Here is a 26715-nt window from a genome sequence, read left to right on the forward strand (position 1 = left end):
TGGAAAGCAGCGCCTCCTCAGCGGAGGAGAGTAGCCATGCCTCCAGTGGAGAGGAGCTTCAGGGCTCAGAGGAGGCGTGGTGGTGCCAGGACACCTTGCCTGGGCAAAGCGGGCAGAAGAGAGGTCCTCCGTTACCCACGCCCTCCCTGCGCAGTAGGCCTCTGCGCTGAGAGGGGAGGCGCAGACTGGGCGTCAAGAAACTACTCTGCTGGGGAAGGTTTAAGGACTGCCCACTCTCAGATTCTGCCAGTGAATGAGCCAGCCACGGAATAGTGGCACTCTGCATGGTGAAGGTTTTTTCTGGCACCAATAACAGGGCTTTACAACAGACCAGGGAGGCATTTGCCTGATTGCTCTTGAGCAACCCCCTGATATCCTTACACTGCCCATCACCCTCCAATCTCCCATCTTGCAGGGGCAGAGGAGGAGCAAGCGTCAAGGTCGTGTCAAGACCTTTGCTATTCAAGAGGAAGGTCTGCTCCAACAGCAATCACAGGCAATGTCGGGCCATCCCTTCACTGAACTGCCTCTCCAAAGAGTCCGCGCCACTGAAAAATGAGCTGCTTAACAGTGGAAGATTGGCAGATGAAGATGATGGGTTTTTCGGAGCTGGCCGACCTGACTGGAAGAGTCCGCGACCAGAAGGAGGAGGAGTACCACGAAGAATGGAAGAAATTTAAAGATTCCTTAGTTAAATATGTTAAGATAACTTAATGGGAAGAGCTCGCAAATAAATCGATAGGCTTAGGAGTGAAATATGTAAGGATCAGATTTAAGATGTTTAATGTCAAACTAGAAAGAATGAAAGAGGTTAAGTGACCCAAGTTAATTTTTTGAGAAAATCGATTTTGGAAAACTGTTAAAAATGAGATACAATGAAAATCAACCAAGGGGGTTTGAGGAAGTCACTTAATAATGTTACCAAGATCTAAATAAGATGTTTGTTTGTGTGTTTTGAAACTGTGAAAATCAATTAAAAAACTGAAAAAAGAAAAATGAGCTGCTTGATTTGGAGACTTGAGTCCCCTATTATGGACTTTTCCTGAAATGTAGGATATCCCCTGAAACGGGTACCCTGCTGTCTTTTGAAGCCCTTGGCCGCTGGGAAGAAATTCCTCTACAAGGATGGCAGAAGGAGCATGTAGGACAAAAGGATGCAGTCCCAAACCAAACTGTCCAGGTAGATTCCTCTTTGGAGGGGAATTGGCCCCATTCTTGAGAAGTGTTTGAATGAAGCCCTCGTCTTCCTCTCTCTCTCTCTCTCTCTCTCTCCACCTATCAGCAACAGGATAAGGAGGGGAGGTTTCCTAGCTCAGCCTTCCCCAACTACAACTCCCAGCATCCCCTTCTCATTGACATTGGGGACTTGACATTTTTCCGCAGGGCCTGCAAGACAGAGCTGTTCCGCCTCGCCTTTGGTTTGGGCTCGGTCTGACCCTTATGTTTCCCTCCCCTTATGAGCTATTTTAAAATGAGGCTGCATTTTAAATTGCATTTTAACCTGTATTTTAAATTGCTCCCCCCTCCCTCTCTTTCCCCCCTATTATGTTTTTACTGTGATTTTCTTTTATTGGTGTTAGCTGCACTGAGCCTGGCTGTGGCCGGGGAAGGTGGGGTATAAATAAAATTTATTATTATTATTATTGAGGGATTCTGGAGTCATTGCATTACCTATAAGAACATCCAAATTATTGAGGAAGCCTTACAGTCCTGTTTTGCTTTTGCGGGGAGAGAATCAGTGGGACGCCAGCCTGAGAGCCTTTCCTCCCACTGACAAATCTTGATTTGCACCTCCCCCAGCAGAACTCTGGGTCTTTTTCCGACACTTTCAGCAAAGTTTATAAGTTTTCTCTCACTAATTTATTACCAATCTCTGTGAATACCATATGGTGAAATGTACAAGTGTTATTAACAATGTAGATTCCCTAGATGTCTGTTATACTCTCTGCCTATTCCATAAAACAAAACATATTTTGACGTGCTCAGAGGTCCATTTCTTTAGTTCCACCTGTAAGAAATAAGACCTGGCGCATTCTGGCTCTGCTACACGATGCTGAGGACGGAAGGGGGCTTGTTCTTCACCGCTGCTTGGACGGATCCGGGCTTCTTCCGCATTTGCTCAAGGGTAGACATGGCTCCAGCGTATTTGTGCTTTCAAAGAAAGAAAGAGATGGGGCTGTTATTCCTGGCATTCTTGGGCGTGGGGTGCAAAAAAAATATGTCTTGAAATAAGAGGGATGCAAGATGAAGCTGTGGGTTAAACCACAGAGCCTAGGGCTTGCTGATCAGAAGGTCGGCGGTTTGAATCCCCGCAACGGGGTGAGCCCCCGTTGCTCGGTCCCTGCTCCTGCCAACCTAGCAGTTCGAAAGCACGTCAAAGTGCAAGTAGATAAATAGGTACCACTCCGGCGGGAAGGTAAATGGCGTTTCTGTGTGCTGCTCTGGTTCGCCAGAAGCGGCTTAGTTATGCTGGCCACATGACCCGGAAGCTGTACGCCAGCACCCTCGGCCAATAAAGCGAGATGGGCGCCGCAACCCCAGAGTCGGCCATGACCGGACCTAATGGTCAGGGGTCCCTTTACCTTTAAGATCTTGCCAACCAGAAATGGCTTTTCAGAGCCCTGATAATATTGGCTTTCAGTTAAAACAAAATCTATTTAAGCCTCCAGCCCATGTGGGGTTTTAGAAGGTTTCTTGTCAAGGCCTGGGAGGCGTCCAGTAATTTTGGATGGGGTGTTCGGGTGCTCAAAATTCCCACTCTGCTCTGTTCCTCCTAGGCCTTTTCTCCCCATCCCTTTTAATACTCAAACTTCCCCCACCCCTAACCTTGACGTAAGTTGCAAAAATAGATTCAGCATTAGGTCAAACCAATAGTTCAAACAAGCACGAACTTTTTGCAGGCCTCTTCCATGAGACCAAGTGAGTATTTATAGAGTGCTGAAGTGCAGAATGAGCTCCTCTGCGTCCGTTTTCGGTCTCATCCTGGCCTATTTCTGCAGGCAAAATGCTGCCAATTAAGCTGCAGCGTTGTGTATGACAGAATTATTGTAGGTTCCGTTGTCCAATCATCATTTCTAGAAGCGGCTGCACTCTCTGGCTTGTCTGCTTACTATTCTAGCAAAGCGCTTGCCACTTTCGATGGACCATATTTCAGGTGAATGAGGGGGGAGGCCTGCACCATGTTAACATCCTGCTGGAATTACTGTGCTGGGCCCGGGGGTAACCCGTGAAACACAGTCCAGGACCGGACCAGAATCCGAAGGTTCTGCTGGGAGTCAGTCCGACAGGGCCAAGGCTGGACACCAGGCAGGAGACCAGGCAAGGACAGGTACAGGATCTCAGGCAGGATCTAGCATACGGCAATGTTGCTCCCGCAACCTGGGACGGGGTCCGACAGCCTATTATCTCTGACGTGGGTAGTGGCCGGTCCTGATCCCCCAGTGATTCACCTCCCTGTTTCGCCCGAAGGCGAGCACTCCTCCTGCGAATACAGTGGTACCTCGGGTTAAGTACAATGGTGCCCCGCAAGACGAATGCCTCGCAAGACGGAAAACTCGCTAGACGAAAGAGTTTTCCGTTTTGGAGGTGCTTCGCAAAACGAATTTCCTATGGGCTTGCTTCGCAAGACGACAATGTCTTGCGAGTTCCTGCTGGTTTTTTTCCTTCCCCCCCTTTTTCTAAGCTGCTAAGCTGCTTATCAGCTGATCCGATCAATGGGCTTGCTTCGCAAGATGAAAAAACCGCTAGACGAAGAGAATCACAGAACGGATTCTTTTCATCTTGCGAGGCACCACTGTACTTAATTCGTTCCAGAGGTCCGTTCTTAACCTGAAACTGTTCTTAACCTGAAGCACCACTTTAGCTAATGGGGCCTCCTGCTGCTGCCACGCTGCCGGAGCACTATTTCTGTTCTCATCCTGAAGCAAAGTTCTTAACCCGAGGTACTATTTCTGGGTTAGCGGAGTCTGTAACCTGAAGTGTATGTAACCCAAGGTACCACTGTACTCGGGTCTCTCCTTCTCTCAGACCTCAGTCTCTGCAGCTCGGGAGACGTCGGTGGGTTACCAGACCCAGAGGCCGCCTCAGCCTCCCCTGACCCAACCGGTAGTGGAGCAGCTGTAAGCGATGGCCCAGCTCAAGGCAACGAGGTCATCCCCACATCTGGAGCCAGGGCAGGCTCAGGCCCCTGACTCGGCTCAGCTGGTGCTTGTTGCAGGGGAACCTGTGCAGACTGGGGCTCTTCAGGATCTGGCCCCAGACTCGGTTCAGATGATGCCCGAGGCAAAGGATCCGGTGTAGACTGAGACTCTTCTGGTTCCGAGTCCGAGCCCCAGTCCCAGGCCATCACATACTGGGACAGATCTCAGTTTTGCAAGCTGAGAGCCAGCAGCAACATCCCATCCTCTGGATTCTAACCAGCAGCAACTGATAAGCTTTTGTCTGCACAACCGGATACCGAAGATGAACATCCAAGAACCCATTCCACCTTTTTACACACCGGTTGCTCGTTATTTGTGGGGCAAAAGGTTCTGCGAAATACGAAACTTTTAAATGCCTTTCTGTTCCTGCTGGGGTCTAATAAGAGACATCGTTTTGTTGATTTTACTTCCGTAAGATCAACGCAGGCACCAACTTTGATCTGTTATAGGGCATTAACGGGATGATAAGAAGAGGCTGGCTGATGAATCAGGCCAAAGGTGCATCCAGTCTCACAGCAGTCAAAATTCCTGCCCCAAGGATGGATGCCCCAAGGAAAACCCAGAAGCTCTTATTCCCTGGAAAGCAAAGGATACAAGAGATGCCCAGCTGGATCAGAACCAAGGGTCCATCTGTTGTATGTCAGGTGTGCGTGCAGGAGCCAGGCCCTGTGACCAGTAGGGCTTTGCAGGACTGGGGCCTTCCTAAGTTTGTTCTGGAGAGGCAAGGCGCGGTCACACAGGTGAGGCCAATTGGTAACTCACAGCACCTGGTGGCAACAGCCAGGAAGGGATATAAGGTCAGCATTTCCCTTCGGCTCTTTGCCACAGCAACACGCTTCCTGCCTTGTTGTGTTTGGCTTCTTGCTTCCTGATCCTTGAACCTCGGCTTCTTGACTTCCTGCTTCTTGATCCTCGGACCCTTGACTTCTTGCTTCTTGATCCTCGGACCCTTGACTCCTTGCTTCTTGATCCTCGGACCCTTGACTCCTTGCTTCTTGATCCTCGGACCCCTGACTTTGGGACTCCTTGCTTTCTGACCCTCGGACTCTTGGCTTCCTGACTCCTGGCTTCTGGACCCCCGTTCCTGCTCCCACCCCACCATCTTGCCCCCGGTCCTGACGTCCCCTGCCAGGACTTCGATCGCCCATGAACCGGACCGTGACATTGTAAAATATTAGCCCCAGCTAGATGCCTCTGGAAAACTCAGAAAGAGGAGCTAAAAAGATCACGGCCATCTCCTGATTCCCTTCAGCATCTGATATAGAACCAAAGGAGCCTAGAGGTTCACAGTTTTACCTTCCGGTCCACCTTTGCTTTGGCATTGTAGAAGGAGACAGAATCCGGGCAGAATGGCAGCACTTCCTGCTGCATCCGCTCAAACCTCTCCTGTTCGTCTTCATCCTGGAAGGAGGAGAAGAAGAGAGGAATGCAAAAGCAAAGAATGAAATAGAGGGGCTTCATCAACGTACACAGCAAATCTGACCTACTGAATGATGGGAAGCAGGGCCAGCCCATACATTTTGGCACTGGGAGGGGGACACACACCACAAAATGGTGTCCTGCCCACCAGGGGAGAAGTGGGAAGCAAAGACGGTCTACCTGGCTGATGCATGCGCCAAATATCTCTGTAACTCCAGAGGAGGAGAAGGCATGGTCAAAGAGATACAGGGAGCCCCAAGAAGACTAGGACTAGCCGCCTGAGAAATCCAAATGTGATTTTGGCTTTAAATGCAGTGTAAGGTAGCCTCTGGGATGCGGGTGGCGCTATGAGTTAAACCACAGAGCCTAGGACTTGCCGATCAGAAGATCGGCGGTTCAAATCCCTGCGACGGGGTGAGTTCCCGTTGCTCGGTCCCTGCTCCTACCAACCTAGCAGTTCGAAAGCACGTCAAAGTGAAAGTAGATAAATAGGTACCACTCTGGCGGGAAGGTAAACGGCGTTTCCGTGCACAGCTCTGGTTCGCCAGAAGCGGCTTAGTCATGCTGGGCACAGAACCCAGACACTGTACGCCGGCTCCCTCGGCTAATAAAGCGAGATGAGCACCGCAACCCCAGAGTCGGCCACGACTGGACCTAATGGTCAGGGGTCCCTTTACCTTTAAGGTAGACTTTGTGGGAGCATATTATGGGGTATCAGAGTTTTTAGGGGGTCAACCAGGCTGGTATAGCAAGGTTGTAGGTTTTTGAATGTCTGATGTAGATTTTTTTCAATTTCGTTGTTCTGTATGGGACAATGACAATAAAGATTATCGTATCGTATCGTTGCAACACCAAGCAGTCTGTTGTGGAGGGAGGAATCAGGAAAGACCTCCCTTTTCCCCCTTATAAATCATGGTGTGTCCTTCAGAAGATAGGAAAGGCCATCTTCCCTTCAATGAATCTTGCACTGTGCATCGTGTGACACACATACACAAGCACATCCCTTTTCTCCCCCTCCTAAGGGCACAGGGATTCTTGCAAGAGATATTGGGGGTTCTCTGGGTCTGCAACAACTTGGCAGTTGCTGGTGTGGATCAGCTCTTGGGTGCCAACAGCTGATTAGCGCTTAGCAGCTGATGAGTGAAACAGGGCGAGGAAGGCCAAGGTATGCGTCTCGCCTTTACTTACCAGAGTTAGGACTCTGTTAATTGGGATCATGCCCAGCCTTATGGCTCCTCCAGGCCTTAAGGCTCCTTGGACCTCCTCTGGGATGAGGAAGGACTCATTGTACCAGATTTCGAATTCTGGAAGGAGGTGGACATATGGTCAGTTATCTCCTACATCATATATATTGTATGCATTTTGTTTTTCTTTGTGTATTTTTCAAATTGCATTTGAACAACCAAGTCCATTTTGCCCGCCTGTAACCTTCAGTCAAAACACGAAGGTCACACCATCTGCATGCTTGTTCTCTGAAAATTCACTTATCTGCACTTAAATAATTATGCCCAAACTTCACTACGCTCTGCGGATTCACTTATCTAAACAGTCGACTTCCTTTTTTTGTGCTTTGCTGGTCAGTGGCAGCCGCTTTCAGGCAGAAAGCAGGAATAATAATAATAATAATAATAATAATAATAATAATTTATTATTTATACCCCGCCCATCTGGCTGGGTTTCCCCAGCCACTCTGGGCAGCTTCCAACGGAATATTAAAATACAACAATCTATTAAACATTAAAAGCTTCCCTAAACAGGGCTGCCTTCAGATGTCTTCTAAATGTCAGGTGTGGGAAAATGATTGCTTGTACATGAAAGCATGAGCAAAGTTCTTATTGTTGCAGGGTGATTTCATAGCTAGAAGCATCCTTGGAGCATGAACAGCGCGTGAACAGCTCGTGCTGTCCCATATGATTGGCTAACGTAGCATGGCCTGATGCTAGTGCGAAGGTCCTTATCTTCTGGCTTAGAACAAATTGCTTGCTTGTATTTTGTATCTTTCTGATTTCACACAATAAAAGCTGTGCTGCATTAGCCCTACGAGCAGCCATATTTCGGAACCCATCATGGTGTGAGACTGATTTTTCTTTGGATGCCGAGCTGCAACTCGACAATTGGTGCCCCGTGTGACTGCCTTCGGACTTCACGTTGTTTTTCATTATTCAGCACTCACCAACACGTCGTTCATCCACGTAGTGGATCCCTGGTGAGTGCTCCCGTGTGATTTCTTTTGGATTTCATGCTGTTAAACAACGTTCAGCCTCACCTCGCCTGGCAAGGGCTGCAGACGCGTCGTTCATCCACGTAGTGGATCCCTGGTGAGAGCTCCCGTGTGAATGTGATTCTGGACTACGTTACGGACCTATCAGCACTTACTTCCGCCCGGACAGGGCAAAAAGGCGCCTCCCTCATCCTTCTAAGGATCCCTCCGGTAAGTGCTCCCTGCTCTTTTTGCAACTCTTGCAATCATGGGAAAGTCTCTCTCTGCACCACAGAAAAAATTTTATAAAGACCTTAAATTCCTTTTGGCCAGTAACAACCTTGCTGTTCGGAAAGCTGACCTTAAGTCCCTTATAAAAGCCCTGGACACTCACTGCCCCTGGTTCCCCCAGGACGGAAATTGGGAGTTAGACGATTGGAAAAAAATTGGACACTTCTTTCAAAATCATCCTCAGATTGATGTCAAGGTTTTGCATGCCTGGAGTAACGTCTACAAAGCTATGTCGTGCTTAACTCCTTCAAACATTCTTCTGGCTGCTGCCACAACTTCTTCGCCCGCCCTCCCCGCTCCTGCTTTGCCTGCCTCAAACCTACCTCCTAAACCGCCGGACATTTTCCCTTCGGCTCCTCCTGTCACTCCCCTGCATTCTTCAAATTCTGCAGCACCCCCCGCTCTCCCACCTCCTCCGCCCAAGGCATTTGGCACCGCTCCTACCATTCCTCTTCAAAAATCTCTCCGTGCCGCCGCTCCGTTGCTGCCTTTTGATTCTGATACTCCAAATCTCTTTCCTGTGATTGCTCCTGCACCCTCAGCCCCCGTCATGCTGACCCAAACCGATGTTCTCGATGGGCTGACGGGAGGAGGAAATTTTCTTCCTATTGCCCAACAGTTGGCCCTTGATCCTATGTATTGGGCAGCCACCACAGCCTCAGCCCAAGAGGCTTTGGCCTCTGTCCCTGATGACAAGAATGAGCGCAATGGCCAATTGGGGAGCGTCAGACAGGGCCCTGCAAAGCTCTATGGACAATTTGTTGATCGCTTGTATAATACCTTCAAGCGGCAAGTTCAGGACCTGGCAGCACAAGAACTGATTGTACGCCAGCTTGCGTTCGCTAATGACTGTAAGCAAGAGCTGCGCCTTCTAATGGCAACATCAAATATAGCCATTGCTGATATGCTTAAAGCCTGCCAGTCAGTGGGCACTGCTAGCCACAGCCTGCTAGCCACGGCCTTGTCCTCCACCGTGTCCCAAATTCCTGCAAAGGTTACAACCTGTTGGATTGACAATGGCTAAAGAAAAAATCCAGCGGACTTTACCTATTATGTACCTGGGACACAAGCTGACAGCATCTGCAGCCATTCCAGTTACGCCTCAACTACAGTTTCCTGATCATCTTAAACTGGTGGATTTACAACAAATTCTTGGACAGCTGAATTGGATAAAGAGTTATTTGGACCTGCCCACCTCCACTTTGTCTCCACTATTTTCTGCCCTTAAAGGACATAAGGATCCAGCGGACAAGATCACAGTCACCTCTGCAATGGAAGAGGCTCTTCCACAGCTGTTCCAGTGTTTCCTGGCACGCTGAAAGGCCATCTTCACCCCTACTGCATTGGCCCCCCTTTTCCCTGGGAAGCCACTTCAACCACCAAACATCATTACAGTTTTGCTGCCTCCTAATAGCAACCATCCCATCTGTGTCATCACGTTTCGTTGGGCTTGGACTTTTGACTCAGCAGTACAAGGAGCAATACATCAGACTTATTTACAGCAAATGGGCTCCTGTATCTGCAGAAATGGTTGTGTGACTTCTTCTGGATTGTGGTTTTTACATGCCAATAATTGAGCCACGAAATATCACGCAGGTTGCTCAGAAACAGCCATTGGACTAATTTACCATTCTCATCCTTATTGACATCACTTGGATTTTACCCCCCAGATATTTTTTTTTCTCCTCCCTCAGGAGTCCTGCCCTATGATGTGTTCCCCTGAACATGTACAGAGGGCTGTCTTGGAACTATTGTGGACTCTTGGCAAGGGAGGGGGTGAGGGAATTTCAGTGTGTTCCAGTTTGTTTCATTTTTGTGCTTTGGCATTGTTCCCGGACAGAAAGTTGCAATATGGTTCTTTAGCAAGGCCTGTGGAGACAATGGGCTCTGTTTTCGACCTTGTTGCAATCTTTTTAGTTACAGCAAGCGGAATATGCTTGGCTAGTGCCTTTTAGCTGCTGAGAAAAATGATTTTAAAAAAGCTATTAACAAAGAAATATCAGAAATAAGAAATGTAGTTCTTCAACATCATTATGCTTTAGATGTGATCCTTGCTTCTAAAGGTGGAATTTGTGCCTTAATTCATTCTCATTGCTGTATGTATATAACTGATCAATCGACCAATATCTCTGCTACTATTGATCATATGGAACAAATGATAGCCCATAATCCTTTGAATCCACCTGAAGGTTTTGATCCATGGGATTGCTTATTTTCTTGGTTGCTGTCAGGGGTTCAGGAGCAGAGACGCAGAGAAGGGAGGAAACAGAGAGCGAGGGGGAGGAATACGAAGGAGGGATGAGTGGGGATGACGACCCGAGATCCCCGAGCCTGTCCAGTGAGTCCGGGGATTCCCAGAAGGGAGCGCCAGCGGTCAGAGCAAGGGGGGAGAGCAGGGGGAAACCCCAGGCAGAAGGACCCAGAGACGTTAAGGAGAGGCGCAGGAGGTGGAGCAAGGCTAGGGTATTAAGCTGGTGTGCAAGAGGCGGAGACTCAGACGGATCTTCGCCGGCCTGACATAGAAGACGTAGGGCTGCACATTGCAGTTTGAAAATGGAACCTGTATAACGTGAACGCTGGTAGCGTGGTCCTATGTGAGCTGGGACTGGGTAGCAGCCCTGACAGTTGCCTAATGGATTATGGTTAAGAAATATATTATTGATTGTAATTGCATGTATTGCTGGTTTCATCATGGTGTGTTGTTGCATTCAATGCATACCCTCTTTGATTTCCCAATGCACTGCATGGTGGTACCGACCACGGCCCACCACAGGGGTTACAAGAGGAGTTTATGTTGCAAAGTGTAGACGCTTAGGCAATGAAGTGTACGATTTGGAATGATGGTCCCTCTTTTCCTCTAATAATATAAACAAGAAAAGGGGACATGTGGGAAAATGATTGCTTGTACATGAAAGCATGAGCAAAGTTCTTATTGTTGCAGGGTGATTTCATAGCTAGAAGCATCCTTGGAGCATGAACAGCGCGTGAACAGCTCGTGCTGTCCCATATGATTGGCTAACGTAGCATGGCCTGATGCTAGTGCGAAGGTCCTTATCTTCTGGCTTAGAACAAATTGCTTGCTTGTATTTTGTATCTTTCTGATTTCACACAATAAAAGCTGTGCTGCATTAGCCCTACGAGCAGCCATATTTCGGAACCCATCATGGTGTGAGACTGATTTTTCTTTAGATGCCGAGCTGCAACTCGACAGTCAGGTAGTTGTTTCTCTCTTTGACAACTGGTGGGAGGGCGTTCCACAGGGCGGGTGCCGCTACCGAGAAGGCCCTCTGCCTGGTTCCCTGTAACTTGGCTTCTCGCAGTGAGGAAACCGCCAAAAGACCCTCGGCGCTGGACCTCAGTGTCCGGGCAGAACGATGGGGGTGGAGACGCTCCTTCAGGTATACTGAACTGATGCCATTTAGGGCTTTAAAGGTCAACACCGACACTTTGAATTGTGCTCGGAAATGTACTGGGAACAAGAGCAGATGAATCGAAGAGCAGAAAAATCTGACAAATGTGGGTCAGGCAAATCAGTTTTTAAATTTTGCCTCTGTTTTACTGATAGGCTGCAGTGATTTCAGGAAGAAACCATGGAGTGGTAGGGGGGAGTGGACAAATTCCGCATTAGAAATGTCCCCTTAGGAAATAATGGAAATTGTGGACTTGTTGTGCGAACACTCTCCTAACAAATGATTTCTTGGGAATGCATTGTGTTCAGTAAGGGGGACCTGTGCGTACTAAGGGCACTGTGATTCTAATTTGAGCCTGTTGCTATCATAATTTCTTTCAAGAATCTGGAACGTTTCATCTGTTCCCCTGGAGTATTTTCAGGCCCTTCCGGTTTGGGGTCCTCTGTCTCTGCCTTATTCCAAGCCTCTGAAGATGCTGGGGGGTGCTGAACGCAGCCCTCCAACCAGCTAAAACTTGGTTGTTCCAGCTACCGTATTTTTCACTCTATAAGATGCACCAGACCACAAGACGCACCTAGTTTTTGGAGGAGGAAAACAAGGGAAAAAATATTCTGAATCTCAGAAGCCAGAACAACAATAGGGATCACTGTGCAGCGAAAGCAGCCATCCCTCTTGCTGTTCTGGCTTCTGGGATAGCTGTACAGCCTGCATTGACTTCATAAGACGCACACACATTTCCCCTTACTTTTTAGGAGGGAAAAAGTGAGTCTTATAGAGCAAAAAATACGTTATTTTTGACCTGAGGAAGCCTGCTATGAGACCAACAACATATGGATTTCCTGTACTTCTGCCCAACAAGACCAACGCAGGCCATGTGCTAAGGCTTAGCGCATGCTCAGCGCACGCTGGGCTAGAAAGCGCATGCCATGCCCTTTGCCCACCGGCAGTACCTGAGACCAGCCTGTTGCGGCACTGGTCCACCAGGTGCTGGCAATACTGGACTTCCGACCGGAGGTTCCGCAGCTCCTCGTAATCCACCCGGTACTGTTTCTTCCGGTCCTTCATCTTCATAATCAACATGAACTCCTCTTCGTCAATAATGATTTGTCCGTCCTCGCTCTGGTATTCTCCTGGAGGGTCCAAGAACAGAACAAAGTTTTACGGGTTGGGAGTGCACCTCAAAACCACAATGCCGTCCATCTCGGGGCGTACAGAGGAGGCCCTCGAGTTGAAGTCACTTGTGAGCCCTTAGTGTAATACATCTTGGGGTGTCGTTTCCCCCTGGATTTGTAACTTGGTGGGAGGACTGCATTGCAGAATCTGGAGAAAGGAATTTTGGAGAACTGCTTCTGAAAGCGTGACTTAGGTAGGTTCTCGTTTAAACGCAAACCAAACCAAATTCCTTTCCCCTCCCTAGTTGGCAGGCATGGCACGGCTTCTCCCCCCGCCCCAACTTTAACATGAGTCTCTCCCGCTCTCGGGGGGGGGGTTGGACTAGATGACCCTCGGGTCCCTTCCAACTCGTAAGATTCTCTGACGCAGCCCAGGCCCTGCTCACCCTGCTGATCGCGTTCAGCTTTCTGGGTGTCCAGTGCCTGCTTGATGTTATCCATCTCGGTCTTGAGCACGTTGATTCTCTGGGCGACCTCGTTCATTTTGCTCTTGCGGTCATTCAGGATGGCTTTGTTCTCCTTGAATATCCGGTTGATTTCGCTGCCGCGCTCGTTCTTGAACTCCTCAAAGGCTGCTGTCTTTGCAGGTGGGGAACTGTTTCCAAAGAATAATAATAATAACAATAATAATAATTTTTATTTATACCCCGCCCTCCCCAGCCAAGACCGGGCTCAGGGCGGCTAACACCCGATATAAAAACAAATTGATTTAAAAACAAGATTAAAATACAACATCAAAACATTAAAATGTTAAAATGCAGCCTCATTTCAATGGAAATTCAAATCAGAAACTTTTTGGGAGATGAAAACTTCAACTCAAGAAGAGAAGGACAATTTTTTAAAAAACCCAGCCATTCCAAGCCAGAAGTGGTATATGTGTATGTTTGTGTGGGGGACATTCTCTGGGGTGTCATGAATTTCCCTACAGAGCCAGGAGGAAAATAAACCCTTCAGGCACAGGGAGGGAAAAGGCTGAGCTTGGAGACTGGCGATAAGCCCCATAAGAGTCCGCCTGAGTCAGAATCATAGAGTTGGAACAGGAGACCAAGAGTCTCTGCAATGCGCTCTACGTGGGGCTACCTTTGAAGGTGACCCTGAAATTATGACTAATCCAGAATGCGGCAGCTAGACTGGGGACTGGGAGCGACCGCCGAGACCACATAACACCGGTCCTGAAAGACCTGCATTGGCTCCCAGTACGTTTCCGAGCACAATTCAAAGTGTTGGTACTGACCTTTAAAGCCCTAAACAGCCTCAGCCCTATGTACCTGAAAGAGTATCTCCACCCCCATCGTTCAGCCTGGACACTGAGGTCCAGCGCCGAGGGCCTTCTGGTGGTTCCATCCCTGCGAGAAACCAAGTTACAGGGAACCAGGCAGAGGGCCTTCTCGGTCGTGGCGCCCGCCCTGTGGAACGCCCTCCCACCAGATGTCAAAGAGAAAAACAACTACCAGATTTTTAGAAGACATCTGAAGGCAGCCCTGTTTAGGGAAGCTTCTAATGTTTGATAGGTTATTGTATTTTAATATTCTGTTGGAAGCCGCCCAGAGTGGCTGGGGAAACCCAGCCAGAGGGGCGGAGTATAAATAATAAATTATTATTATCATCTTGTCCAACCCCCTAAAGTGTAGGAATCAGCTAAAGCATCAATGACAGATGGCCATCCAACTTCTGCTTAAAAGCCTCCAATGAAGGAGAGTCCACAACCTCCTGAGGAAGCCGGTCCCACTATTGAACTGCTCTTACTATGAGAAAGTTCTTGCTGGTATTGAGTCAGAAGCTCCTTCCTTGTAACTTGAAGCCATGGGTTCGAGTCCTACCCTCCACAGCAGGAGAAAACAAGCTCGCTCCCTCTTCCATGTGACATCCCTTAAGACAGTGATGGCCAAACTTGGCCCTCCAGCTGTTTGGGGACTACAACTCCCATCGTCCCTAGCTAACAGGACCAGTGGTCAGGGATGATGGTGTGATGGCCTGGGACTGGGGCTCAGACTCGGAACCAGAGGAGTCTCAGTCTGCAACGGATCCTTTGCCTTAGGCGGCATCTGAACCTAGTCTGGGGCCTGATCCTGAAGAGTCCCAGTCTGCACAGGTTCCCCTGCAACAAGCACCAGCTGGGCCGAGTCGGGCCTGAGCCTGCCCTGGCTCCAGATGCAGGGATGACCTCATTGCCTCCAGCTGGGCCATCGCTTACAGCTGCTTCACTACCGGTTGGGTCAGGGGAGGCTGAGGCAGCCTCTGGGTTTAGTAACCCACTGATGTCTCCCGAGCTGCAGAGACTGAGGTCTGAGAGGAGAGACCTGAGTATTCGCAGGAGGAGTGCTCACCTTCAGGAGAGACAGGGAGCTGAGTCACCGGGGGATCAGGACCGGCCGTTACCCGTCAGAGATAAAAGGCTGCCGGACTCCGCCCCAGGTTGTGGGAGCAACATTGCTGCTGCTGGAATCTGCCTGTTATCCTGTGCCTGATCTTGCCCAGTTTCCTGCCTTGGCCCTGTTGGACTGACTCCTCGCGGAACCCTTGGATTCGGGACCGGACCTGGACAGTGTGGCTCGGATTAACCCCCGGGCCCAGCACAGATGGGAATTGTAGTCCCAAGACAGCTGGAGGGCCAAGTTTGGCCATCACTGCCTTAAGATATTTGAAAATGGCTCTCCTATCTCCTCTCAGTCTCCTCTTTTCCAGGCTAAACATACCCAACTCCTTCAACCGTTCCTCATAAGGCTTGGTTTCCAGACCCCTGATCATCTTGGTCATCCTCCTCTGCACACGTCCCACCTTGTCAATGTCCTCCTTAAATTGTGGCGCCCAGAGATTTCTGAAACTGGAGTGCCCAGTACTGGACACAGGACTGCAGGTGGGGTCTGACCGAGGCAGACTAGAGCAGTACTATTACTCCCCTTGATCTGACTTTGAGTGAATTTGAACTATAAAAACGGTGTGTGCGCGCAGGCGCAGAGATGGTGGTTATCCCCACCATCAGTTTTGGGAACAGCACCCTAGTCGGCTACAGACAGGGCTCACGACCTTCCTAAGAGGCAAAGAACCAACCTGGGCCTCGTGCTGGGCTCCTCTCTTGGCGCAGAGTCAGAGCGATGGGTCTCGAAGCTGATGGCGTCCTGATCGCGGATCAAGCCCTCCCTTGCCTCCGGGTCCTTGGTGACTGCCCCTACCTGGCTGCGGGACGGGGAAAGGGTCTCCAGGTCCTTCCCAGAAAGAGGACTTGCCAAGCCTTCCTTCTTCAGAGTGGGACTGGGAAAGAAGAAGAGGGCAACGTTTTATGGCCGGATCCAGGGCTGAGCTTGAGCTCCACTGAGGCCGTGACCTGACCCTTCCTCAGCAAAACTGGGAGGTGCTCAGCTCTAGTTTGGGGCACTTGAGGATGCAGCTTTGAGGACCACCACCCAAAGCTGGCCAAGGGGAAGACCGGTGATGAAGAGATCAAAAGTCCTGCAAGAGCTTTCCGGCCCTCTGGGAGCCTTTGGTGCCTCTGAAAGGGGGCATATTACCGTATTTTTCGCTCCATAAGATGCACCTAGTTTTTAGAGGGGGAAAGCTAGGGGGAAAAAATTCTTTAAAGGGAGCGCTGAGCAGAACCTATGTGCATCCCAGGCTCTGCTCAGCGCTCCCTTTCACGAGCCGCGTGGAGCGTGTCTGCGGCGCTTGCAGGCTTTTGTGGGAGGTGGGGGAAGGGACAGAGGGCAGCCCATCAGTCCCTTCCTCCACCTCCCAGGAAAGCCCCCAAGAGCCGCGCTCCCTTTAAAGAGCCGTGCGGAGTGTGTGTTGGGGGCTTTTCCCTGAGGAGGGAGGAGGGACTGATGGGCTGCCTTTCTCCCTCCTTGGGGAAAAGCCCCCAAGAGACGCACACACGCTCCATGCAACTCTTTTTTTAAAAAAAAAGATATTTATTAAGAATTTTCCATTTTAATACATTAAAAAACCAAAAAGAAAAAAAGAAAAGAAAACATATACAGTTTACAATCCTTATTTTTCTATAACATATTTCCCTGACTTCCCCACACCTACCCTTCTTATATTCCAATTCAAATTGTTAATTCAACAAGTTCTTATCCCCAATTTTTAACCTTTTTATATTTAGTTCAATAAAAAAAAACAGTTTTACAACATCAAAGTTTATACATCAGTGCTCATTCTTAAATCTTAAATCCTTTTTCTAAAGTCGGCCCAAATTCCCTTCCACGAATTCCCCACTTTTCATACTAATAACAAAACAAAATAAAAAGAAAAAGGACGGATTATAATTATGCACCCTTTGGATCCCCAAACCCCACCCTGTCCCCTTTCCCGGTTTCAATCCCCAACAAATGTCCATCAGTCTTAATCTGCTATCAGCCTGGAGATCTCACGTCCGAGGCTCTCAATTCTCTCTCAGTTCCTCTCTGCCGGTTTTTTTGATAGTCCTTAGTATTAAACACCAGATCTCGGAGACGCTCTGGCCCGATAGGGACAATGTTTCTTCCAGCCAGACCTCCATACTTAAAAGTGGAGCCCAAATCTTGTTCCATGCGACTCTTTAAAGGGAGCGCTGAGCAAAGCCTCCCGCCTGCATTCGCTCCATAAGACGCACACGTATTTCCCCTTACTTTTTAGGAGGGGGAAAGTGCGTCTTATGGAGTGAAAAATACGGTATATGCAGTTCTCAGAGCCAGGACCAGAGAATTGTAGAGTTGGAAAGGACCCAAAGGATAATCTAATCCAGTCCCCTGCAATGCATACTCCGCCATCAGGAGCAAGCCAGCAATAAACAGGATCTGCTCAGGAGTGTCCGGCCTAATGAGCACAGCAGCTCTTCTGAGAAGGTCTTGCCCCTATGAGGCAGTTGTGCAGACTGAAGGCCTTCCCGCAGCTGCCTAAGTCTCCACCTCTCCCAGATCTTTCACAAGCAACCCTAGGCGACGCCGGCATGTCCGCCTTTGCTCTTCCCACTTCATGCTTCTCAGGGTTCTGGGAGACCAGTGAGGAGGAGACAACCCATGCTTCTTCACCAGCCTGATTCAACTCTGCCTCTTGGCCTCCATCATTCCACTCTCCTGTTTCTGCTTCTGGACTCCCTTCTGCCACATTCTCCCAGCCCACTAAGCCCTCTTACCTCTTCAGCTTCTGACACCTCCTATTCCCAGTCTTCCCACCACCACTCTCTGGGCTCCGAGCTTTCTTCCCTTAGGGGGTCCCCCCAGCTGGTTCCTCCCACCATTCCTCTGCGTCCAACCAGTCCAGGACACCTGCTCTGCTCAAGACCTGCTCTGTTTCAATGCCTCTCCCGATTCAGGGATCAGAAAGATACATAATTCTCCCTGGCCACCTCCTTTCCCCTTATTTTGTGCAATCCAGCACGCTCCTAAAGGAGCGTCTCCACCTCCATCGTTCTAGCCAGACACTGAGGTCCAGCTCCAAGGGCCTTCTGGCGGTTCCCTCCCTGCAAGAAGCGAGGTTACAGGGAAGCAGGCAGAGGGCCTTCTCAGTGGTGGCACCCGACCTGTGGAACACCCACCAGATGTCAAAGAGAAAAAACAACTGCCAGACTTTTATAAGACATCCGAAGGCAGCCCTGTTTAGGGAAGCTTTTAATGTTTAATAGGTTACAGTGGTATCTCGGGTTACATACGCTTCAGGTTACAGACTCCGCTAACCCAGAAACAGTACCTCGGGTTAAGAACTTTGCTTCAGGATGAGAACAGAAATCGTGCTCCGGCGGCGCGGCAGCAGCGGGAGGCCCCATTAGCTAAAGTGGTGCTTCAGGTTAAGAACAGTTTCAGGTTAAGAACGGACCTCTGGAATGAATTAAGTACTTAACCCGAGGTACCACTGTATTGTATTTTAGTGTTCTGTTGGAAGCCGCCCAGAGTGGCTGGGGAAACTCAGCCAGATGGGCGGGGTATAAATACCGTATTTTTCGCTCTATAACACGCACGAGACCATAACACGCACGTAGTTTTTAGAGGAGGAAAACAAGAAAAAAAATATTCTAAACGAAATAGTGGATATATGACTTTTGTGGTTCATGCTGTGGCCACAGACATGTGATCTGACAGTGAGTTTGGAGTAGCCCAATGCAAAAATCCTGAGGATCCATGTGGATCCATGCTTTGTAACCACGGAGGAGGGAAGGAAGGGGAACCATGGATCCTCTACTCACGACTGCAGCAGATCCCACCACCACCCGCAGGCATTCGCTCCATAACACGCACAGACATTTCCCCTTACTTGCTAGGAGGAAAAAAGTGAGTGTTATGGTGCAAAAAATACGGTAAATTGTTGTTGTTGTTGTTGTTTTGCTGTTGTTGTTATCATTATTCTGCAGTGAGGGGCCACAGAGAAGCCCTGGTGTTGCCCACACCGGCTCCTGCCTCTGGGCCACAGAAGGGTCCACAACCCAGCTGCCAACCCCCCAACCCCACCACTACAGCAGGCAGAGAAGCAATGCTCAGGGGTCCGCATTTGCCACGGCCCACGGGAGCGTAAGAAATATGACCTGAAGACGCCTGACTGTGGGAACAGGGGGGAACCAACCTGACTTGGTCCTTGCCTCTCTTTGCTTTCGTTTTCTTCCCGCCGGGCTTGGATGAGAACGGAGCGACTCCGATGCCAAATCCTTGCCCGTCAACTTCCCCAACCAGGTGGCCTTCGGCATCGACCAGTCCTGCCTGGCGACAGTGGAGATCGGAGGGGCTGTTAAGCGGTTTCAAATCTCTGCCCCTGGAATCTGCAGCTGGGATTCCACTCCTTGGGAAATGTGCCGCCTCCCCAGCAACTTACATACACACACAAGCCAAACTCTGAGGACATCAGAACGTGAGAAGCGAGGTGCTTATTATGGGATGTTTGCAAGCAGGATCCGAGCACGAGGGCCCACTGTCTCCTGCAGTTTCCAGCAAAAAATTCAGAACCCTTGCTGCCTCTGTTTTTAGGATACCAGGATTATTCAGTCGAATTGGATTGCATGGGTTTAAATTTGGGAGGCAGGTTAGGAGTGGAAATTGGCCGGGACACGGAAACACTGAGAACCGTGTTTTTCTGATGTGGACAAACAGAGCCATCTGAAATGCGTGGCCTGCAAAATATTGCCGGAAACAAGTCTGCATGTGTTGCTGCACTGTAGTTACTACAAGGATCGACGCCTGACCTTTACTGCCCCAGTTCTACCAAAGTGTAAAAATGAACCAGAACTCCAACGTCTGAGAGCCTTGATAGAAGATAAGGTTCCTGAAATTACGACCAATGTGGCCAAATTTTGTGTAGCCGCTATTAGGCGCAGGAAACAAGAGCTTTCCAATGTCAATATGCAGGCGAAGGCAAATACTTAATTTTATGTATGTTGTCTAATTTTAAATTCCTGTTATGGCCTAATCTGTATTGAAATTGTCCTTTGTTTTTTCCGGTGTTATGCTTCGCTGACTAGCTGTACGAGTTAATCCGGTCTGTGACCGTTTAATAAAATTTGATTTGATTTGAAATATTGCCGGGCTGCAATGCCTCTCATAGGTTTTCCGGGGTGGGCCTTGAAGTGGAACCAAATATAGGAGAATTAAAACGCAATTGCTGAACCTGGCTCCGGGTTCCAGCCCAGTGATCTCGGTTTCCCTCTCTCTCCCTCCCTCCTTCTCTCTCTCACACACGTGTGCTAGTGCACAAACACCAACCTTTTGAACTGCAGACAGGGTTGCGTAGTCGTTTTTGTCTATCAATGTGTATTTATTCCGCAGCCTGGCTTCCACTTCCTGCTCTTGCTGGCTAAAAAAGAGAAACATGCAACGAGATTAACCAGCTATCGAAGAAGGGCAGATGAAGAGGATGGACTATATGGAACTTGCCGAACTAACCGGGAGACTCCGAGACCAGAGAGAAGAGATGGTGGAAGAAGATTGGAAGAAGTTTAAAGAATCTTTGAAAAAATATGTTAATATTTAAATCTTAGAATAGCTTTGGAAGTGGATATAGGCTGTAGGGTCAGAAGCAGAAGATAGTGTATTTTAAAAGAGTATTATTTGTAAGTGAATAAAATGTGAAGATTTTTATGGTAAAAGTAAGTGTGGTTTAAAAAATGGTTAAAAATTATGATACTGTATATGTAAATCAGATAGGGGGGACTTGGGGAAGCTCACCTAACAATGTTTAGAAAAAATAAGGATAAGACAATAATTTGTTTGTATTGTTTGTTTTTCTGTTTGTCTTGTTCAGTTGTGTTATAAAATGAATACATTTGGGGAGGGGGGAGAGACAGAAACATGCACCCATACCGTTGGGCTGAGCTGTCGCAGCTGCCTCCTGCACCTGCTACCCCTGTTCCACCATCTCCCAGGACCAGGAGAGGATTGAAGCGGGAGGAAAAAAAGCGGGTGGCACGCAAGTGTAGTCTTTGCCTGCCTGAGCACACCTTGGTGGTGGGGGAGATGCATAAGTCAAGGTCAGGGTCTCTCTGTTGCGGCAACTGCCTCATTGGGTGCACACCTAGAAGGAGCTGAGACATAGGACTGGTGGACATGCCCTTCCCTAACTTGCAAGTGTTAGAATTCCTGATCTATGATTGCAGTCGTGGGGTTGTTGTCTTTCACATGATGGTATATATTTTGACTCCACAGAGTGGGAAGTGATGGAGACAGGATGTTTGTGTTACTGTGTTCCGTGAAGTGGGACTCTTGTCCTTTGTTCTTTTTCTCTTTGCTGTCTGATGCTAGAGAGAGAGGGAGCCATGTTACAGTGCTCTGTGTGTGTTTATATGTAAATAAAGTCGATTAGCCAAAATGCTGAGTTGCTGAGGTCTGCCACGCAATGCTGTGAAGACTCTGTGGATCCCTAAGTGTGCCGGTGTCAGTTGGCATTGGTCGCTGTGATGTTCGGGCTGAAGAAAGCTTTTGAAGCTCCCGAATGATCGACCAGGAGGGAGATAACATGCCAGTTATCTGTGTCTCTGCCAGGGTCCTACTCGAGTGTAGGCTGAACTCCTGACAGCAAGTGTACTTTTGATGATAAAGAGTTAATTCCTTCCTCTGGACATGCCTTGCCTGACAGCGCCAGGACAGGTACAACCTGGGGAGAAGATATGGCCTAAGGTTCACCACCCTAGTTCTAGAGAATGAACGGAGGTTGTGTCTGTGCGTCCATGAAATACAGTGATACCTCGGGTTACACACGCTTCAGGTTACAAACTCCACTAACCCAGAAATAGTACCTCGGGTTAAGAACTTTGCTTCAGGATGAGAACAGATATCGTGCGGCAGTGGGAGGCCCCATTAGCTAAAGTGGTACTTCGGGTTAAGAACAGTTTCAGGTTAAGAACGGACCTCCAGAATGAATTAAGTTCTTAACCTGAGGTACCACTGTATACCCTAACACAGCCTTCCCCAACTTGGTGGCCTCCAGACTTTTTGAACTACAACTCCCATCAGACCCAGCAAGCATGTCCAATAGTCAGGGATGGTGGGAGTTGTACTGCAAAACCATGGTTGGGAAAGGCTTCCCTAACAAATACCAAGCAGATGTGATGTTCTGCGGGAAAACGGCTGGGTGAAGAGAAGCAATGCGAGGCACCAGCCGGGGAACTTCCAAGCAAAAACCTAGAGGAGGGAGACTCAAGAGCCAGGGGGTTGGTGGTGGGACACCAAGGAGAGGTCAGAGGGAGAAGATTGGTGGAAGGAGGTGTCGGAAGCTGAAGGGACAATAGGCTTTAGTGAGCAGGAAGAGCCTGTGACAGGGAGCAGTGCAGACTCTGAGGCTGAAGCAGAGGAGGGGGTCAAGAGAGTGCAGAAAAATCCAGGGAGTCTTCCCCTCCTGCTGCGATAAGCTCCCCTCCCCGCTGATCTCTAAGGAACAGCAGGATGAGGAGGGCGGAACAGACATCAGAGGTGTGCAGACACAGTTTGTGACTGCTTGGGAAATGTCCAGAAGAGAAGTCATCTTAAGGGTGGTAGAGGAGGGGTTCTGGCAACTGCTCCATGAAGGCAAGACCTGCTGGGAAGGGTTGCTGAGACCACGAGGCTGAATAAAGCGTTAACTTCACTGGCATTGAAGATTTGCTTTCTTTCTTGCTGGCCTGCGTCCGACTCCAGCCCTGACAACGGCATCGTGAGTGGGAATTACGAACACCAGCGAAGGGTTTCTAAGTGCAGGCGTCAGCGGAGTGTAAGCACAGGCAAGCCAAAGCACTTACCTCAAGATCGTTTTGAACTGGTTGAATATTTCGTGGATTTGTCTGATGCTCAAAATCTGGCAAAGCAGAGGGAATGACATAATGAGGCAGGCAGCCCTGGCCAACGTTTTCAAATGTTTCATGGTAAAATGAGAGCGGGGGTCAGCAAACTTTTTCAGCAGGGAGCCGGTCCACTGTCCCTCAGACCTTGTGGGGGGCCGGACTATATTTTGGAGGGGGAAATGAACGAATTCCTATGCCCCACAAATAACCCAGAGATGCATTTTAAATAAAAGAACACATTCTACTCATGTAAAAACACGCTGATTCCCAGACCGTCCGTGGGCCAGATTTAGAAGGTGATTGGGCCGGATCCGGCCCCCAAGCCTTAGTTTGCCTACCCATGAATGAGAGGGTCAAATTAGCTTCCTGCTGAGGGACCTGGTTGGCTGCTATGAGAATAGGAAGTTAGATGAGGGGCCTTTGACCTGATCCCGCAGCCGGACTGTGTTTATCTCCCCTTAATCCGTATGGCCCTGCCTTGGGCCCCACTGCTTCCGAATGAGCAAGAAACTATGATTTGCCCAACCCATCTCTGAAGACACCCCCTGGATCTGCAAGATGACAACTACAGTGGTACCTCTGGTTGCGAACGGGATCCGTTCCGGAGGGGACGGGATCCGTTCACAACATGTGTTATGTACTGAAGTTCTCACCCTGGGCCAGCAGGGGGATACTGTAGATAGTTATGCAAATGAAGGATCGAAAGTGACGTTCAGTGATTGGATAGTTTTAGAAAGTTCTTACAGTAACAAGGTACTGGAGCTCTATATAAGCAGGCTGACTGAGCCCTTCAGTTCAGTTCTGTTCTGGCATCTGAATAAAGAGCTGTTTGAAGAATCGCTGTGTCAACAACATGAGCAGAATGCAACCCACGTCTGCGCATGCGAGGGTCGCGATTCGCTGCTTCTGCATGTGCGCGTGACATCATTTTGCACATCTGCGCATGCGCGAGCGGCAAAACCCGGAAATAACCCTTTCCGGTACTTCTGGGTTGCCGCGGGACGCAACCTGAAAACGTGCAACCTGAAGCAAACGTAACATTAGGTATGACTGTACCTACATCTAACTCATCTATGGTTCCATCGAGGTAACGGCGGACTTGGGAGCTGATCTCTGCCACCTGGATTTCATTCAGGGGCTCGTAAGACACTGGAGGGCGGTTGAGCTGCAAACGTAAGAGAACAGAAGGTCAGCAGTTAGGTGACGGGAGAGAGGCAGGCCCATCCCTGTTCTCCATAATGCTAGAAGTTCTCCTGGCCATGCCAAAATCACTTTCCGTCCAATGCTTCATAGAATCGTAGAGTTGGAAGGGCCCCATCTAAAATCCTCTAGTCCAGCCGCTCTCAACCTGTAGGTCCCCAGATGTTGTTGAACTACAACTCCCATCAGCCCTAGCTAGCAAGACCAGAGCTCAGGGATGATGGGAGTTGTAGTCCAACATCATCTGGGGACCCACAGGTTGAGAACTGCTGCTGTAGTCCAACCCAATGCAGGGATCTCAGCTAAAGCATCCATGACAGATGGCTTCCAACCTCTGCTTTAAAATCTCCAAGGAAGGAGAGTCCACAACCTCCCGAGGGAGTTGGTTCCACTGTCTAACACAGGGGCCAGCAAGGTTTACCTCGCCTGGGCCGGTTTACTCAGCAGACATCCCTCCTGTGGCCCAGATTGCGTGCTCGGCTGCATTTCTAGCGTCTGCACAGACGCGATTTTCAGTGTCTGAGCATGCGCAGACGCGATTTCTGGCACCGCGGAAGCGAGTCCCCGCACTGCGCTGATTTTTTATATATATACATTTGTATTAGTCTTTTTAACATATCCTTTCCAACAATCATATAACATTTCTTCTCATCTTATACAATATTTTAGACTTCCTGATGATTTTCCGTTCTTTCTCCCTTATTCTGCATTTCTTAATTTTTCTATTATTCTTAATTATCATTAACTAATAATTCTCCTCATAGTCTTGCAATATTTGAGATAGTCCTCCTTACAGAACTTCTTGCAGTCCTACTACTAGCGTAATCTGTTCATTACAATTGCTTTTCAAATAGTTCGTATATTTACTCCAGTCTTCTAAGAATCTCTGGTCCCGCAGGTTTCGAATCCTTCCTGTTAATTTATCCAATTCTGCATAGTCCATCATGCGCTGCGCTGATTTAGCGCAGCGCGCGGGGACTCGAAGAGCGGCCGGCTCGTGGGCTGGTGAAATGACTTTCGTGGGCTGCTTGTGGCCATGGGCCTTAGGTTGCCTAACCCTGGTCTAACCGCTCTCACTGCCAGAAAGTCCTTTCTGATGCTTTGTTGGAATCTCATCTTCAAACTTAAATTCATTGCTTCGAGTCCTACCCTCCAGAGCAGGAGGAAACAAGTTTGCTCCATCTTCCATGGCACAGCCCTTGAGATATTTGAAGATGGCTATAATAGATGGCTATTATTATATGGCTGACTGACCGAACCCAAAGGGTGCTCATCAATGGTTCCTCTTCATCCTGGAGAAGAGTGACTAGTGGGGTGCCACAGGGTTCTGTCTTGGGCCCGGTCTTATTCAACATCTTTATCAACGACTTGGATGATGGACTCAAGGGCATCCTGATCAAATTTGCAGATGACACCAAACTGGGAGGGGTGGCTAACACCCCAGAGGACAGGATCACACTTCAAAACGACCTTGACAGATTAGAGAACTGGGCAAAAACAAAAAAGATGAATTTTAACAGGGAGAAATGTAAAGTATTGCACTTGGGCAAAAAAAATTGAGAGGCACAAATACAAGATGGGTGACACCTGGCTTGAGAGCAGTACATGTGAAAAGGATCTAGGAGTCTTGGTTGACCACAAACTTGACATGAGCCAACAGGGTGACGCGGCAGCTAAAAAAGCCAATGCAATTCTGGGCTGCATCAATAGGAGTATAGCATCTAGTTCAAGGGAAGTAATAGTGCCACTGTATTCTGCTGGTCAGACCTCACCTGGAGTACTGTGTCCAGTTCTGGGCACCACAGTTCAAGAAGGACACTGAACGTGTCCAGAGGAGGGCAACCAAAATGGTCCAAGGCCTGGAAACGATGCCTTATGAGGAACGGCTAAGGGAGCTGGGCATGTTTAGCCTGGAGAAGAGGAGGTTAAGGGGTGATATGATAGCCATGTTCAAATATATAAAAGGATGTCACATAGAGGAGGGAGAAAGGTTGTTTTCTGCTGCTCCAGAGAAGCGGACACGGAGCAATGGATCCAAACTACAAGAAAGAAGATTCCACCTAAACATTAGGAAGAACTTCCTGACAGTAAGAGCTGTTCGACAGTGGAATTTGCTGCCAAGGAGTGTGGTGGAGTCTCCTTCTTTGAAGGTCTTTAAGCAGAGGCTTGACAACCATATGTCAGGAGTGCTCTGATGGTGTTTCCTGCTTGGCAGGGGGTTGGACTCAATGGCCCTTGTGGTCTATTCTAACTCTATGATTCTATGATTCTATTCTATGATTCTATCTCCTCTCAGCCTGCTCTTTTCCAGGCTAAACATACCCAGCTCCCTCACCCATTCATCCTAAGGCTTGGTTTCCAGACCCTTAATCATTTCGGTTGGCCGTCTCTGCACCTGTTCTAGCATCTCAACCTCCTCCTTAAATTGTGGTGCCCAGAATGTCATTAGGCGGTGAGGACCACAGCCATCTTTCCCCACTCCCCAAAAGAGAACTGTACAACCTTCAACTGCTTGCCTAAAGGTGGAACCATCTGCACACCATGGAGAAGACAGCTGGAATAACTATTAGCATTTATGGCACTTTAGAGCATGCAAAGCATCTCAAAGACATTA

The 26715-nt window shown here is 48.9% G+C and overlaps 1 protein-coding gene across 2 annotated transcripts in view; it reads right to left on the reverse strand.

The window, feature by feature from the left end:
* Window positions 1–1837: 1837 nt before the first annotated feature.
* KIF9 (kinesin family member 9) overlaps window positions 1838–26715 on the reverse strand; it is a 41456-nt gene continuing 16578 nt past the window's right edge. For both annotated transcript variants that reach the window (XM_082192271.1, XM_082192270.1), the window contains 10 exons: window positions 23962–24066; window positions 22860–22915; window positions 20353–20443; window positions 19223–19356; window positions 15743–15943; window positions 13078–13286; window positions 12470–12649; window positions 6807–6922; window positions 5496–5600; window positions 1838–2151 (listed from right to left, as the gene is read on the reverse strand). In XM_082192271.1, coding sequence (XP_082048397.1) covers window positions 2044–2151; window positions 5496–5600; window positions 6807–6922; window positions 12470–12649; window positions 13078–13286; window positions 15743–15943; window positions 19223–19356; window positions 20353–20443; window positions 22860–22915; window positions 23962–24066 — 1305 coding nt within the window. In that variant the 3' untranslated portion in view covers window positions 1838–2043. The remainder of the gene's footprint in view (window positions 2152–5495; window positions 5601–6806; window positions 6923–12469; window positions 12650–13077; window positions 13287–15742; window positions 15944–19222; window positions 19357–20352; window positions 20444–22859; window positions 22916–23961; window positions 24067–26715) is intronic.

This window comes from Podarcis vaucheri (genome assembly GCF_965113315.1).
Source record: "Podarcis vaucheri genome assembly, chromosome: 12".
In the NCBI taxonomy this organism is placed as follows: domain Eukaryota; kingdom Metazoa; phylum Chordata; class Lepidosauria; order Squamata; family Lacertidae; genus Podarcis; species Podarcis vaucheri.